This window comes from Ursus maritimus, unplaced genomic scaffold (genome assembly GCF_017311325.1).
Source record: "Ursus maritimus isolate PB19 unplaced genomic scaffold, ASM1731132v1 scaffold_34, whole genome shotgun sequence".
NCBI classification, from domain to species: domain Eukaryota; kingdom Metazoa; phylum Chordata; class Mammalia; order Carnivora; family Ursidae; genus Ursus; species Ursus maritimus.
Window position 1 is genome coordinate 6,430,575 of NW_024426008.1, and position 16,863 is coordinate 6,447,437.

Here is a 16,863-nt window from a genome sequence, read left to right on the forward strand (position 1 = left end):
CACGGAATTGAGGCCTGCGAACACCTCTCATCATTGAACCTTTCTCCCTCGATTTTGGCTTCTGCTTGGTCTTACAGTATTTCTGACATCTTATTACGGCAAATCGATTCCCCTCTTCACACATTCTCAGCTTTCTTTAGCTCTTGTCACTGCCCAGACGTGCACTCCTGGATTCTTCAAACAGATGAATCTGACCAGGGAAGGGTATTCAAGGGCGTCCAAATGTTGCACTGTTGATACCGTTCTTCTGAGCACGGTGCCTTGACCAAGAACGATCGTCCCTGTGCGGTACCTAGCAGAATCTTCAAGCTGGCTCCGCATCCCTCCCCCCCTTTGCGGCTCCGTCTTGAAATGCAGTCGGGCCTTTGGCTAGAGTCGGGCCAGGGCCCAGAGAAATGCTGGGACAACATGGAATGCTGGTCTCGCTAGGTTCTCTCTCTCTCTCTGTCTAAATAAAAGCAGAAGTTCTCCAGCAGAAAGAGGGTTAAAGAATCTACGTAGGATCTCTGAAAAGTAGCATCAAGAGTGAGAACAAATACAAGACAGGGAAAAATTAAAAATGTCTGAAATGCAAAATATTATGACTTGCAGTTAATGAAAGGAGACATTTTAAAACTAAAGTGAGATGTGGAGTTTGAGAATTAGTAGAGAGTTAACTCTTGGTGGAAAAGAACAGAAATAAAGTATGGTGGTGGTTTTGTTTCAGGTTTTTTACTTGCTTCCCAGGTGGGTGGGTGGGGGAGCACATGGGGAAGGTCTGTTTAGAGTGTTACCATGGGATCAGGTCACATGTTGTATTAATGGAATGATGGCCACACGGATTTATCTATATTCCCTGCAAAGAGGCAAAGGGAGATTTTCTTGTTGTTTGAGTCTGGCCTGCTGCCATGCAAATGAACCCGCATGAATTTTTGAAACCCTTCATCTGTGTTACCCTTCATCAAAGCATTGATTTATTGAGAACAGGGGAAAGGGTTGAAAGATTCATAAGGGTGAAATTTTAGGGGGTGTTTTCCTTTCAAGTTCCAGGTTTGGAAATTGACTACCCCTGAAATTGACTAACCCCCTACTGTGCCTGGGGGGCCTCTGGAGGTGACCTCAGCTCACAGGGCACAGCCGGCTTTCTCCCCTTTCAAGATTTATAGTTGGGCCTATAATGTATAATTTTACATAGTTGAGGTCATATTGCTTACATAAACTTTTTTCACTTATTGATCTGTTGCAAGCTTTCCCCTTATCATTAAATGCCTAAACATAAATTTTAGTGGGTATACCATATCCCATCACATGTATTTAATCATTTTTCCATGGGAAATTTAGGGGTTTTTTTGTGGCTATAATAAATGATACTCTGATGAACATCTTTGTCCAAAACCTTTTGTCAACATTTTTAATTATTTCTTCAGAATAAATTCCTAGAAGTGGCATTCCTGGGTCAAAGAGTATCCCACCTATAAAACTCAATATATTTTGCTAAACTTCTTTCCAGAAATGCTCAATTTATAGTCCCCCAGTAAAGTATAACAATGCAGAATTTCAGCCGACTGCCCTGAATATAATGCTTGGTTTTGTCAGGAAAGAAAAAAAAAGGAGTATTTTTATTAGAAAATTATCTTTTGGCCAGAGTCACTATTTAAAGTAGAAAAATGCATGTACACATGATCAGATTGTAGGTATGTGAGGACAAAAATATTTTTTTTTCTGAAAATGAGAGAAGAACGTACCAGCAAGGAAATAGAGTATGTGGGGCACAGTTACTATGATCAGTTGAGATTTGTTCAAACATGGCATGTACTTGAAAATCAGTTGCTCCTTGAGCTCATATACCGGGGTGAAAGCACATTTTATATCGCAGATGTCCAAGTGCAGGACTTTCAAAGTGCTAAGAGTTACACTGTAACGTTTGGGTGCTGCCTTTAAAACCCATTTGGTAAGAGGTGGGGCCGCTAATAGCTCTCAGGCCAGAGAACTGTTTTTGTAGTCAACTGGTGTTAATGGGAGCCCAGGTTCAAATCAGGGATTCGTCACTGCCTGTGAATTTGGTCAGATCAGTTTCTGTGTAAGGCCTTGTTTCCCTCTCCATAAAATGAAAAAAATATTAGCGTTGTTGGAAGGTTGCAGAAAATGCTGGGAGGAGCTCAGCACTCTGAGACCCATTGCCATGCATCCTAACGTCCTTTGGTGGTAAGGCAGCCCCACGTGGTAACCGAGCACTTGAGCACTTGAAATGGGGCTGGTCTGAATTGAGATGTGCTCTGAGTGTGCAAACGCATACCAGTTTCAAAGATTCAGTACCAAAGAAGAACCAGAACTATTCTATTAATTTCTATATAATTATATAGTGAAATGATCCTATTTTGGATCCCTTCGCTTCAGATAAACGTTATTGTAATTAATTTTAATATATTTTTACTGTTTGTGTCTTTTTCCTTTTTAAACGTGGCTTGCATTATATTTTTATGGGGCAGCGCTGCTCTCGAACAAAATAAAGCCTAAATTAAAAAATGTTTTTTGAAACAGAAATCCAGGCAGTTGTGTTTCTCCTTCGGGGAGTTGCCTCATTGTTGTTTTATGCCCTGGGGGCATTTGACTTTTAAGCCACTATAAGGCATTGGGTGGGGGGGCGGGGGTTCATCGGATGGTTTAGAAGTGGCTGGGGAGGGATGATGCATAGTATTTCACTGTTTGTTAGAGGAGTGAGTGAAGAGTTTAAAAATAGCACCCCCTCCCTCCTCTGGCCCCATGCTGATCCCGCCTGAGTTATTTCTGTTGGCTGCATTGGGAACCTGACATTTGATTCATTCAGTGGGCCCTGCCTCGGTCCTTTAAAACAGAATGGAGAGTTAGCGAAAGGTCAAAGCCACTATGGTTGGTGGTAGCTGCCCCGGGCCCTGACAGGCAGAGGAGAAGGGAGGGAATCCGAACAACAACTATGGCAAAATGCTTGGTCAAGATCCAGACTCGGAGGGGCCTCCGCTTGCAGATGGTGAACCACTGTAGCAGCAACGTGTTCGTCCGTCTGCTGAGACACAGCTCCAAGATCACAGCTAGAAATGCCGGTACGTGCCCTGCCCTGGGCGGTGATCCTGTGCCTGGGGAAGGGTGTGGGCTTCCAGCTGCCTGCTCACCACTAGCAGCTGGGGGAGAAGCCAAGGGTGGACTTAGTGTTAGAGGTTGGTGATAAGGATGGGAGACAGCAAGGGAGGGAGAAAAGCAGATAGACAAACTGGAAGCAGACTGAGCAAACGAGAGCAAAGGGAAATGGGAGGGCCTGCAGTGGGGGTCCTGACTCTAGTTACATGAAAATGGTATGAAGTCATAAAGGCTAATAAATCACAGTCCGGATGGGCAGCCTCAGAGAAGAGGCCGTGGCCGTGTGTCCCACCCACATTGCTCAGGAACGATGGAAGATTACGGGGAAGGCAGACTGGATGATCCAACGTGCTCCCCCACTCCTTTCCTTGTTTAAAGGATAAAAATCTTCCCGTGTGCCTTCCTGGATGAGGCATAACTCTCTTTATCTTCAAGGCAGAGTGTTACTGAAATACAAGATCAGTTAAAGAACTGGGAGCTGTTCTGTCAATTTCCTTCTCATTGAAAGTATATCCTGTGTGTTATTTTGTGCTCCTTGGGGGAAAGAGGAATTTACAGAATCAGAGCTTAAATCNNNNAGGAAATAAGATATATCTATCTTGGCTTTCACCAATTAATTAAAACAAATCCTGAGCAATGTCTAGAACTGGCCATGCCTCATACAGACATGTGGAGCTGACTTCTAGGTGAATTGAAATGAAATGAATTTGAATTTGTGTAATGACATAGGTGATGTGTACTTATCGTAAAAAAAAGTCTTTGAAGTACAATGATACAGAATGTTTTCCTTGGCCCTAATACTCCCGGTAGCCAATCAGTGCCTTTGATATGCATGATACAGGATATATATATTTTATTTTTTTACATGAATGGAATTGTTCTGTAATATATTACAAAGCAGTTTTTTCACTTTGTCATGACGTGAGACTTTCCAAATCAATACATATTGATCTATGTCCTTTTGTAAATGGCTGAAGAATATTATCTAGTGTAGAGAAAGCATAATTAATCTCCAAATTATTGTTGGAAAGGGGTATTTCCTATTTATTGGTCTTAATTAAAAATGCTGCAATGAATGTGCACACACAGGCATTTCGGTATGATAGTTTCGTGAAAGTGTAATTGTTGGGTTGAAGGATACACACGTTTTAAATTTTGACGGAAATGGGCAAATTATGTTCTTAAACTAACGCTTGCTAACAGGGTATGTAATGAGAATGTCTACTCCCCCACATAACCGCTAATCCTGATGTAACCAGTTTCTTTTGCTAGAAGTTGGGAAGAAAAATTAGATTTTATTGCTTTGGTTTACATGTCCCTTTTTATTAGTGAGGGCGAGCATCTTTTCAAATGCTAAGTTCCATTTGTATTTCTCCTGGGAATGGCTTGTTTACTTTGCACATTTCTGTTTTGTTTTTGTCCTTATAGATTGTAGGAACTCTTTTGTAATCTGCATATTAATCCTTGGCCTTTTACAGATATTCAGTTTTTCTCCCTATTTCTTCTTGGCTTTCAACTTATTTTAATGCTGACTTTCAGGCACAGGCACTGTTCATATGTACAGAGGACTTCTGCAAGTGTAGACTGCTTCAGTGTTCTATGGTCTAAGTGTTTTTTCTTTTTTTTTTTAAATATCAGTTTTCCTCATTCGGAGCTTAATAAAAGTGTGTTCTTCTTCGTGATTAATGCAGAAGCTTGAACTCTGTGAAATTGCTAATACTCAACTGCTTTTGACCTACAAAAATGGTGATTTCATGTCGTTTGATTGAAAATTTGTTTTTATTCAACCTGTTAACTTCTTCAGCCTGTCACGTGTGTGCGCCGTGGAGTAGGGATAGAGCCTTTCCCCACCCAAGTTGGTTAGCGATTTTCCTCAAAGTTATTCGTAACTTTCATTATTTGCAAAGCTATGTTTTCTCATTGGGTATTTTAGTATTCCTGTTCCATTACTAATTTTATAATACAGTTTTGATATCAGGTCAAGTTCCCCCTCATTGGTATCGTTTTCATCCAAAATTTCTTGACTGTTCATGTGCACATTTTCCATTTGTCACTTAATGAAAATGTGTTGAGATTTTTACTTAAATTGCCATGAATTTTAGTTTAATGAGAAAAGATGGATCTTTAAAATATAGTATTTCTGAACAGAAGAACTCAATGTTTCTTTTTTTCTTCAGATTTTCTTTACTATTCTCATCCAGGTGTTCTATATTTCTCACTGATATTTCTGAATATTATATGGCTATTCTAACTTGCACTTTAGTTATTCTGAATGAGATTTTCCATTATATTTTTGTATTGTCTTTGCTTGTGTGCCGTAAGCCACCTGCTTTGATATACTTTCATTTGAACACCTCCCTCAATTCTCATTAATTCCCATAGCTTCTCTTTAGAAGCATTTGCCCTTTCTTGTGGATAATGGTATCATGTAAAAAGAGTGACAGTCTTGTGGCTTCCTTTCCAATATTTACAATACAATGCAGTATTTTTCATCTTTATCACATTGCGTTATTGAGGGCTACCAGAATAACACTGAAGAGTAGTGAGAGTTTTTTGTCACGGTCTTGACTTTGGTGCAATGATTGATTGTGATGACAGATCCAAAGAGATGGTATGACAGCTGCCATCGGTGAGGATGCCGTTAGCAGCAAGTGATAGAGAGCTCTAACAAACACTGGTTTAAATAATAAGGTGATTTATTTTCATGAAGTCCAGAGTCAGGGAGGATTCCTGGATTGAGAACCCAAGTTCATTTAATCTCTCTGCACTGCTCTTGTCACTTGGCCAGAAGTGCACTGTAATTTGAAATTTAGAGTTGTGATAACTCCAGCTTTGTTCTTCTTTCTCAAGATCGCTTTAGTTATTTGGAGTCTTTTGTGGTTCCATGCAAATTTTAGGATTGTTTCTTCTCGTTCTCTGAAAATTGCTCTTATTATTTTAGGCATTGCATTGACTCTGTAGATTGCTTTGAGTAGTATAGACATTTTAACAATATTCTTCCAAGTCATGAGCATGGTATATCTTTACATTTGTTGTGTCACCTTCAATTTCTTTCGTCAATGTGTGATAGTTTTCAGAGTACAGGTCTTTACCTCCTTGGTTAAATTTATTCCTAGGTATTTTATTATTTTTGATGCAGTTGTATATAGGATTGCTTTCTTAATTTCTATTTTAAAGATTTTATTTATTTGAGAGAGAGCAAGAGAGAGAGCACTAGCAGGGGGAGGGGCAGACGGAGAGGGAGAAGCAGACTCCCTGCTGAGCTGGGAGCTAGACATGGGGCTCAATCCCAGGACCGCGAGATCATGACCTGAGCCTAAGGCAGATGCTTAACCGACTGAGCTACTCAGGTGCCCCAGTAATTTCTCTTTCTGATAGTTCTCTTTCTGATATACTATATATTAATTACCATATATTAATTTTGTATCCTGCAATTTTACTGAATTTATTAGTTCAAATTTTTTTTTGTTGGGAGTCTTTAGGGTTTTCTATAAATGATATGTCATCTGCTGATTGTGACAGTTTTACTTCTTCCTTACCAATTCGGATGCCTTTTATGTCTTTCCTTGTCTCATTGTTATAGATAGGACTTCCAGTATTGCTTTGAATAAAAGTAGTAAGAGTGGGCACCCTTGTCTTGTTCCTGACCTTAGAGGAAAAGCCTTCAGATTTTCACCATTGAGTATGATGTTTAACTGTGGGCTTTTCACATATGGCCTTTATTATGTTGAGATATGTTCCCTCCATACTCACTTTGTTGAGAGTTTTTATCATGAACAGATGTTGAATTTTGTCAAATGATTTTTCTGCATCTATTGAGATGATCATATGATTTTTTATACTTCATTTTGTTAATGGGATGTATCTCATTGATTTGTGGATATTAAACTATCCTTGCATTCTTGGAATAAATCCTACTTTATCATGGTGAATGATCCTTTTAATGTATTATTGAATTTGGTTTGCCAATACTTTGTTGAGGATTTTTGCATCTATGTTCATCAGGGACCTTGGCCTGTAATTTTGTTGTTCTTGTTTGTAGTGTCTCTAGTTTTTGGTATCAGGGTAATGCTAGCCTCATAGAATATATTTGGAAGCTTTCCTTCTTGTTTTTTTGGAATAGTTTGAGCAAAATATGTATTAATTCTTCTTTAAATGCTTGGTAGGATTCACCTGTGAATCCTGGTCCTGGACATTTGTCAGGGTGTTTTGTTTTGTTTTTTTAACTACTGATTTCATTTTGTTATTAGTAATCAGTCTGTTCAGATTTTCTCTTTCTTCCTAATTTGGTCTTGGAAGATTATATGTTTCTAGGCATTTATCAGTTTCTTCTAGGTTGTCCAATATGTTGGTATATAATTTTAGTAGTATTTTAGAATTCTTTGTATTTTTGTGGTGTCAGTTGTAATTTCTCTTTCATTTCTGATTTTATTAATTTGAATCCTCTCTTTTTTCTTGATGAGTCCAGCTAAACGTTTATCAGTTTTGCTTATCTTTTTTAAATGACCCAGATCTTAGTTTCATTGAGCTTTCTAATTGTTTTTGGGGTCTCTATTTCATTTTTTTCTGCTCTGACATTTATTATTTCCTTCTTTCTAACTTTGGGCTTTGTTCTTTTTTTTCTAGTTCCTTTAGGTGTAAGATTTGATTGTTTGAGATTTTCTTGTTTCTTGAGGTAGGCCTGTATCACTATAAATTTCCTCCTTAGAACTGTTTTTGCTGCATCCTAGAGATTTTGGAACACTGTGTTTCCATTTTCATTTGTCTCCATGTATTTTTTTATTTCGTCTTTGATTTCTTCATTGACCCATTGGTTGTTTATTAGCATGTTGTTTAGCCTGCCCATATTTGTGTTTTTTCCAGTTTTTTTTTCTTGTAATTGCTTTCTAGTTTCATGCTTTGTGGTCCAAAAAGATGCTTGATAGGATATCAGTCTTTTAAAATTTATTGTGATCTATGCTACAGAATGTTTGATGTGTACTTGAAAAGAATGTGTGTTCTGTTTTGAGATGGAATATTCTGTATTTGTTATGTCCATCTGGTCTAATGTGTTGTTCAAAGCCACTGTTTTCTGATTTTCAATCTGGATGACCTGTCAATTGATCCAACTGGGGTAGTAGAGTCCCCCTTATTACTCTATTACTGTCAGTTTCTTTATGTCTGTTAATATTTGCTTTACATATTAGGTGCTCCTATATTGGTACTTAGATATTTATTATTGTTATATCCTCTTGTTGGACTGATCACTTTATCATTATGTAATAGTCTTCTTTGTCTCTTATTACAGTCTTTCTTTTAAAGACTATTTTGTCTAAGTATTGCTACCCAAGCTTTTTTTTTTTTTTCCTCAATTGCCTATTTAATGACCAGTGCTGAACTAGGTTTATGTAGGTGAGGAGAAAGTAGTAAAATAGGAAGGGGTATGTTTTAGTTCACTTGACTATACATGATACTCTTAGGATTAAAGAATCCTAGCATTTGTTTGTTTTCATTTGCATGAAATATCTTTTTGCAGCCCTCACTTTTGGTCTGATTGTGTCTTTAGGTCAGATGTGAGTCTCTTGAGGGCAGCATATAGATGGTTTTGTTTTGTTATCCATTCAATCACCCTGTGTCTTTTGATTGGCGCGTTTAGACCATTTAGATCACTACTGGAGCCAAAACCAAGAGTCAGTCACCCAAATGACTGAGCCACCCAGGCACCCCTATACTTATGGCCATTCTAATTGCTTTCTGTTTTTGTAGTTCTTTTTTATTCCTTTCTTTTTCACTAGCTCTCTTCCCTTGTAAAACAGTGACTTAGTGTTATATTTGTATTTTTTTTTTCCTTTTAATTTTTTGTGTACCTATTATAGGGTTTTGGTCACCATGAGGTTCATATATAATGCCCTGTGTATATAACAGTCTATTTTAAGTTGATGGTCACTTAAGTTTGAACACATTAGGGGCACCTGGGTGGCTTAGTTGGTTAAGCATCTGCCTTTGGCTCAGGTCATGATCCTGGGGTCCTGGGATCGAGTCCCATGTCGGGCTCCCTGCTCAGTGGGGAGTCTGCTTCTCCCTCTACCCCTTACCCTGCTCGTGATCTCACTCTCTCACACACACACACACTCTCTCTCTCTCAAGTAAAAAGTAAAATCTTTAAAAAAAATTTGAACACATTATAAGAGCACTACATTTCTACTCCTTCCATGTTTTATGTGTATGATGTCTTATTTTACTCTTTTTATTTTGTGGGTCCCTTAACTAAAGTTTGTATATAGTTGGTTTTAAAGCCACTTGTCTTTTAACCATACTAGCTTTACCATATGTTTGCTTTTATCAAGTGAATTTTTTTCTTTCTTAATTTTTATCTTCTAGTTATGGATTTTTCTTTTCTGTTTAAAGAAGTCCCTTTAACGTTTCTTGTGAGGCTAGTTTAGTGGTGGTTAACTTCTTTAACTTTTGTCTGGGAAACTCTCTCTCTCCTTTAATTCTGAATGATAACTTTGCTGGGTAGGGTATTCTTGGTTACAGGTTTTTTTTCCTTTCAGCACTTTGAATACATCTTGCCACTCTTTTCTGGACTGTAAAGTTTCTGCTGAAAAATCAGTAGATAGCTTTATGGGGTGTCCCTTGTAAATAACTAGTTGCTTTTTTTCTTGCTGCTTTTAAGGTTCTCTCTTTATCTTTAATTTTTGACATTTTAATTATTAATTGTCTTGGTGTAGACCTCTTTGGATTCATCTTACTTGGGGATCTCTGTGCTTCCTGGACTTGAATGTCTGATTCCTTCCCCAGGTTAGGGGAATTTTCCACTAGTATTTCTTCAAATAAGTTTTCTTCCCCCTTCTCCCTTTCTCCTCTTTCTTGGACCCCTATAATGTGTATGATAGCATACTTGATGTTGTCCCAGAGGTCTCTTAATCTGTCCTCATTTTTTTTTAAGAGCAAGAGAGAGAGAGAGAGAGCACATGAGCTTCAAGCAGGGGGTGGGGAGAGGCAGAAGGACAGGGAGAGAGAGAATATTAAGCAGACTTCATGCCCAGTGTGGAGCCTGATGCAGGGCTTGATCTCACGAGCCTGAGATCATGACCTGAGCTGAAATCAAGAGCTGGACACTTAACCAACTGAGCCACCCAGGTGCCCCATCCTCATTTTTAAAACTCTTTTTTCTTTTTGCTGTTCAGCTTGGATGACTTTCATTACCATATCTTTGAGTTTGGATGATAACCATTTGAGGTTGTACTCTTAACCTTGATGGTAATATCTAAAACTGTGTGCACAGTTTCTCAAACTAATATGACCATAGATCACTCTTTTCAAAGAACAACTGGCAGCACTTTAAGGGACACTAGTGACCCAGAGAGCTGTGTTGAGTAGAAATGCAGTAGCATAGTGGAGCCATGCATACGGTTGAGACTCTAAGAGAGAGAGTACAGAATGAGAAAACTGGAGGGTTCTTGCTACCACTAAGAGATGAGATTTTGAAGAAGACAGAGGTAGCTCAGATTCACTGGATAAAAACCAAGAGAATGTGGAGTCTCAGAGACAAGTGGTCAGTAGGAGGGCAAAAAAGAACATACATTATCTTTAGCAATATGGTTGTCATTGGTGATTATGGTCAGAGCCATTTCAGTGTCTGGGAGGGACAGCTGACTGCTACAATGTAAGGACAAGGATTGAGTGCATCATCTTCTTGAATTTTAGGTATTGAAGTTGCCCAAAATGATGGTACAGTTAAGAGTGTTAAAATGTTCAGCTACTCTAAGAGACATGACTAGGAGTGTGGTAGATAACGACCATAAGAAGGGGGATTGAGGTGCACAGATGGGAAAAACATTAGGGTTGTGTGTGTGTGTCTAAGTTTCTTGTCATCTATACTTTCCTGAGTCACTGGGATGACTCTTCATGGGTTTTAAATAGAATGAACGGGCAGCCTCCCAAGGGTACTCAGAAGCATCAGGTACATTTCTAGTACAAGATATTTGGCAATGTCTATGCCTGAGAGTGAAAACCCTCATCGGGAAAAGTAAATGTCATTCTTAGGATCTTTTCTTTAAACCCATGGGACATGAGCTTCACTTGAAGGATTAAACTTTATCCCCAACAAAGGAAAGATAAAGGAGCCACATAGGAGGTCAGTGGTGTACTGTGTTACCACATTTTGGAAGGCTGCATGCTGCTTACTGTGGCTAGAAAACATTTTAGAGACTGATAGCACATGCAGAATGTAGTAAATTTTTAAAGTTTATTTTATCTCTAACCCAAACTGTTAATCCTCACAACAGCAAGTGATTTTTTTGGGGGGGCTCCTATCGTGGCCATGATACAATCACAGACCTGAAATATAATTAGGTGATTGTAAAATTTATTAGGCAAACCTTTTCAGAGTGCAAGGGAACTCTTAATAATGCTGCTAGGGGGTGCCTGTGTGGTTCAGTTGGTTAAGGGTCCGCCTCTTGATTTTGGCTTAGGTCATGACCTCGGGGTCATGAGATTGAACCCCACGTCAGTCTCTGCACTCATTGTGGAGTCTGCCTGAGATTCTCTCCCTCTCCATCTGCTCCTCCCCCTGCTCACTCTCTCTCAAATAAATAAATATATATGTATATATCTTTTAAAAACTGCTACTAGGACAACAGCATACCGTAGGACTGTTCTGGGCAGATGGGGACAAATGATCACCCAACATATGACGACACTGGTTTTAGCAAAGGAAATTGGGTGAATAACAGAGAAGACTCTTCTTCAGTTACAAAGTGAGGGCCTCTGGGGCCTCTCAGATCCCTTTTTCTCATAGCTTGGAACAAGTTTTGGATCAGACAGGCTTAGGTACAAACCCCTCCTCTGTTGCTTCCTGGCCTCCTGACCTCGTACAAGTTACTCAACCTCTCTGAGTTCGTTTCCTCACCTCCTCTTCTGCATGTCACGTGATCATGTGCTTAGAATGTCCAGCCCTGTCAAAATTTATTAAGACTTTTAGTGCTTTTGTCTTTCCTCCCTCTCCCACGTGTTTCAATAGTTAAAGGAGAAATAGCTTTGCTTATTATATGCAGGTCATTGGTGCTCTTAGGGAAAGTATATGTATAGTTTTCAGTGGGACATTTTATTGACAGACAGAGACTAAGAGCCACACAACACTGGAACTGGAAACGAGTTGGTTCATTTTGCAGATAAAAAGTCCAAGGCACAGAGAACTGAAGTGACACGTCTAAGGACACACAGAGTCCTGGCTCAGCTGGGAACTAAATCCAGGTCCCCAGAATTCCAGGCCATTGTCCTTCCCATTGTGTCCTACTTCCCAGAAGTGGAGTGATGACCTGTTCCCTTCCTTCACTCTTCTTGCCCTGCCCTCAATTTAAGAGTAAATAAGGCACGCCTGCCAGAGCCAGGATGGCTATGTCATCAACATAAGTAGATTAATTCGAAGGTAGCTCACCTCTAGAAGGATGATGGTTCTGGTTATTAGGCAACAAATCCGCCACCTCCATAAGGACCCGGCAAGCTCGTGTGTGCGTCAGCAGTGGTGGTCAGCCCTCTCGGATCCAGCGTTCCCACTGAATCACGAAGATTTCTGTAATGTTCTCTCTGCGATCCTGAGATGAAACTCTGAGGAAACACAGTCTACTTACACGTAACTTTAAAAGTCAAATGAATGCTTTCACTGTAATGCTAGGAAACATTAGAAGTAATTTATAATAAAATAGTCTTTCCAAAGGTTTTTCTGAAGTATGACCCAATGGGAGGCAGAATGGAACGGGATGCTGGTACCTGTGTGAATGCAGTGGTAGGTCATGGGCATGAAGGCACCAGTCACAGATGCAAGAACGTGTGCCACTGTGTGGGCATCCTGGATGGCGGTGATATTCTGAACAGATAAACAACTCTTGGCAAAAATCTTCCTTCAATTTACCCCATTGGTTGTATGCCTGAAAAATTCAAAATATGTTTATCATACCCAGATGCCTTAAGTTTAAATGTAGAGACGGGTTATAGTTTCAGATCATTCTAAGTAAGTTTTTACTAGATGGGTAATACTTGATAGGACTTTGGAAAGTTACGTGGGAGGCAAAGTAAGTATTCATTTTGTGGGACCTTCCTGCACACAGGGTGTCTGGCATCCCTGACCCGCACCCACTAAATGACGCTGTCCCCTCTAATCATTGTGGCTGTCAAAAATAGCCTCTAGGATTTTCTGAATACCCCCCTCCCTGAGAAGTGGCAGTACCACTTTCTGGGTATCCCAGCTCTGCGTAGTTCTGGGGCATTCTGTAGTTGGGAACCAGCCCAGGGGGACTCGGGGTGCCTCACAGGGAACCAGAATGGTGGTTCCCAATGGCGCCATTTGCCAAAGCTTCCCGCACCAAGAAGGGCATGTTGCTCGCAGGGTGAGTGTCATGAGGCCAACGGCAGGGGGAGCAAGGAGCGGGGCTACGGGAGTATCTCCTGCAAAGTGAGGCAGTTTGGCTTCGGCCAATGACAGCAAAGGCATTGGCAGATTCTGAACAGAAAAGTTGTTGCCAGGTGGGCTTAAAGTTACCCCAAGTAATCCAAACTCCAAAGTCTTGGCCAATGAGGTCGGTGCAGATAAAGGCAAATGATGGATGAGCCCTTACATTATGATACCACCACATTGCCCCTGACGTGCTTTCTCACATTTTCCTTTTCCACACACTTTTGAGCCTTTCTGCAAACTCATGAGTTACTTAGGGGTGACTGTTGTCTTCATTTAAAGAGGTTTAGTCTGGTGACAACTGATAATGCATTGCTTCACTCACAAACATCACCACACCCAGGCAAACCAAATAAAGCCCATTAGCCAGTCTCTAGCTATTCTGCACGCACACAAGCTTCTGGTAACTTGGCTGTAGCGCTTGGATTCCATCATATGTTCAGTTAATAGAGGGGCTGATTTCTGAATGTACATGTGTGTAATGCTTATTCCATTATCTGCCACTAATTTTGCTGTGTGCTGTCACTGAAAATGTTCTTCATCTGTCAGAATCCTGCTGAGGAGACTGTTCTGTGGTGCACAGCCTATCTTTAGGGAGTGCCGTCACACTGGGGTTGTGTGAATCCCGTTAGATGGAATAGGCAGTGTGCAACCTGCCTGACTGTACATGGCAGGCACATTACCTGTCCGTCATCAGTGGCTGGTCTTTTCCATCAGCATCTTGTGATCCTTGCTCTTTCACTTCATAGAGTATTTCTTCAAATTGAATAATGACAATAATGGCATTAAAACATGTTATTGTACTAATACATAATTATAATAGTTAACATTTATGGAGTGTTTCCTAGGTGTTAGAAACTTTACAGCTATCATCCAATTTTAATTAGGGCTGTACAATTATATAAATTTGAAAGTTATTTCCTTTTCCTGTATGACAGTCATTTCACTTTGAAAAATTTTGTTAGCCATTGAACTTTGTGAATATATATTCAGGCGTCTTCTCATATACAGATGAAGTAAAAATACATTTAACGAAGCAGTGTTGGTGAATCTTACTAATTTAGTATTTCTGGTCTCTTTAGATATTCTTGTTAGAATTCACTAGAAAAGGTGTGTGGGATATTTTAAGCATCTATCATATGAAGAAAACGGAGAAAATGCAGATAACCAACTATAATGAAATTATCCTTGTACTCTACAATAGTGGACTTGTTAGAAAACTGATCCATGTGTCGATAAAATGATATTGCTTGATAGTAGATCAAATTAGCGTAATGTGTTTTGGTAAGATTGTAACATCTAGTTTCTGTAGCTTTTTTGCATACATTTATGCATCCGTAATTTCATTTAACCCTCATGCTAGCCTTATGAGGTAGGTATTATTCCTGTGTTCTAGATAAGCAACATAAGTTTCAAGAATATTAGCTTTTTAAAACAATTTTTATTTTATTTAAAAAAAGAGAGAGAGAGAGAGCATGGCAGGAAGAGGCAGAAGGAAAGGGAGAGTCTCCAAGCAGACTCCATACCAAGCGTGAAGCCTGATGTGGGTGGGACCCAATCTCAAGACCCCGAGACCACAACCCAAGCCAAAACCAAGAGTTGGACCCTTAACCAACTGTGGCTCCCAGGCATCCCAAGAATATTAACTTTTAAGTGAAGTTACTTAATAACTAAAGTCTTATAAGTAAGTGACAGCACTGGCTTTAAACCCAGGGCTGTCTAACCTTTGTCTGGTCTCCTTACCGCTCTACCCCAGCTGCTTTACTTAAAGTTGGAGCATAGAAATGAGGGGAAAATACTATGAAACTCCAGACATCTCACAGTAGTGGCTAGAAAAACTAGGAAAGGGAAGAAAGGACTTATTTCCTTGCCTACTTCCTCTTTTCTAGGAAAATAAGTGAATACTTCTGTTAATGAGATCAAAGTACTAGAACACTTGGGTGACTTCGAAACATCAGCGATGTGGCTGATTTTATCCTAACAGTATTTATAGACTGGCAGCCTGTTATGCCTAAAAAGACCCACAGGCACATTTTGTGTGAGCTGTATGGGTGTTTTTAAAAAATTTGAGTTTTAAAGCTTTCAGATGGAGCTCAATATGGTCAATTTTCCCCAGTCCCTACCACTCCCTATTGTCCCATACTCCTTCATATTAAGTACCTGCCTGGCCTGTGGAGACACTGGCCTTTGTGACCCTGTATTAGTTACTGTAATTCTGTCTTCCCCAGAAGCTACCTACTGGCTTCACCTTTTGCTTATGCTCGATTTTTCCTCCTTAGATCTTATACTTCTAAGAAGAAAAATAAATTTGGGAAGGGGAAATAGGGAGTGATGGGAACAGGGATCGAAATTTTACATGATGCGGCTAGGAAGGGCCTCACTGAGGAAGTGAGATCTGTTTAAAGACCTGCAAAGAGCGAGAGAGTGTGAACCAATCTGGAGGACGAGTGTCCCAAGCAGAGAGAACAGCAAATGCAAAGGCCCTTTTGGGGGAAGCACGGCTGGCATATCTGAGGGACCATGGGGCATCTGCGTGGCTGAAATGGAGTGACCAAGGGAGAGAGCCATAGGAGGCCAAGGTCAGATAGGTGAGGACGGAAGGAGGCAGCACACTGAGTAGGGCCGTAGACACCCCTGCAAGGACTGGGCCTGTACTGAGTAAGGTGAAAGCCACTGGAGAGTGTTGAACCGAGTGCCACCACCTGCCCCATGTTTTCAGAGGATCACTTCTGCTGCTTGTTACTAGTGGCCCTCCCATGGGCATGGGCTGAAGCAGGGGGGCCAGGTAAGATGCTGCTGCGGTAACGTCGGTGAGAAAGGATGGCAGCTTGGACCAGAGTGGTGGCAGTGGAGGTAGTAAGTAGTAGTCTGCTTCTGGATAGGTTCTGAAGGTAGAGACAGAGAAGCTGCTGACAGGTGCAGTGTGGGTGTGAGCAGAGGAAAGTCAGGGCTTTGGGTGTGAGCAACTGGAAGAATGGAGTTGCCATCAACAAAATATTGCAGTCTGGAAGTGGGAGATTTCCCTTACCCTCTTGTTGTAGGAGAAGGATCTGGAAAGCAGAAGACACAGGGAGAATAGGTTGTGTCTTAGGAAAAGGAGACTTAGGGGAGAAAAACCATACATGGGCAATGCTGTTAGAACACAAAACATGGGAGATGTGTGTGACCACAGGAACAAAGAACATAGCCAAAGCGGATGGGGATGGTCTTTCTAGGGCACTAATACCACCCACATACGTTATTTTCACTGTTTTCCTAATGAGGACAGTACATTGACCCTTCTTCTGGGGATAGGAATGCCAGATATGTAAGGATTTAGCTTCTTTTTTTTTTTT

General features: G+C 40.3%; 1 protein-coding gene across 1 annotated transcript in view; it reads left to right on the top strand.

Annotated features, from left to right (window-relative positions):
- Nucleotides 1-2,797: 2,797 nt before the first annotated feature.
- LOC121100111 (FERM domain-containing protein 3-like) overlaps nt 2,798-16,863 on the top strand; it is a gene marked incomplete at its 5' end in the record, with an annotated part of 32,031 nt that continues 17,965 nt past the window's right edge. The window contains one exon of the mRNA XM_040620209.1: nt 2,798-3,059. Within this exon, the coding sequence (XP_040476143.1) occupies nt 2,798-3,059 (262 nt within the window). The remainder of the gene's footprint in view (nt 3,060-16,863) is intronic.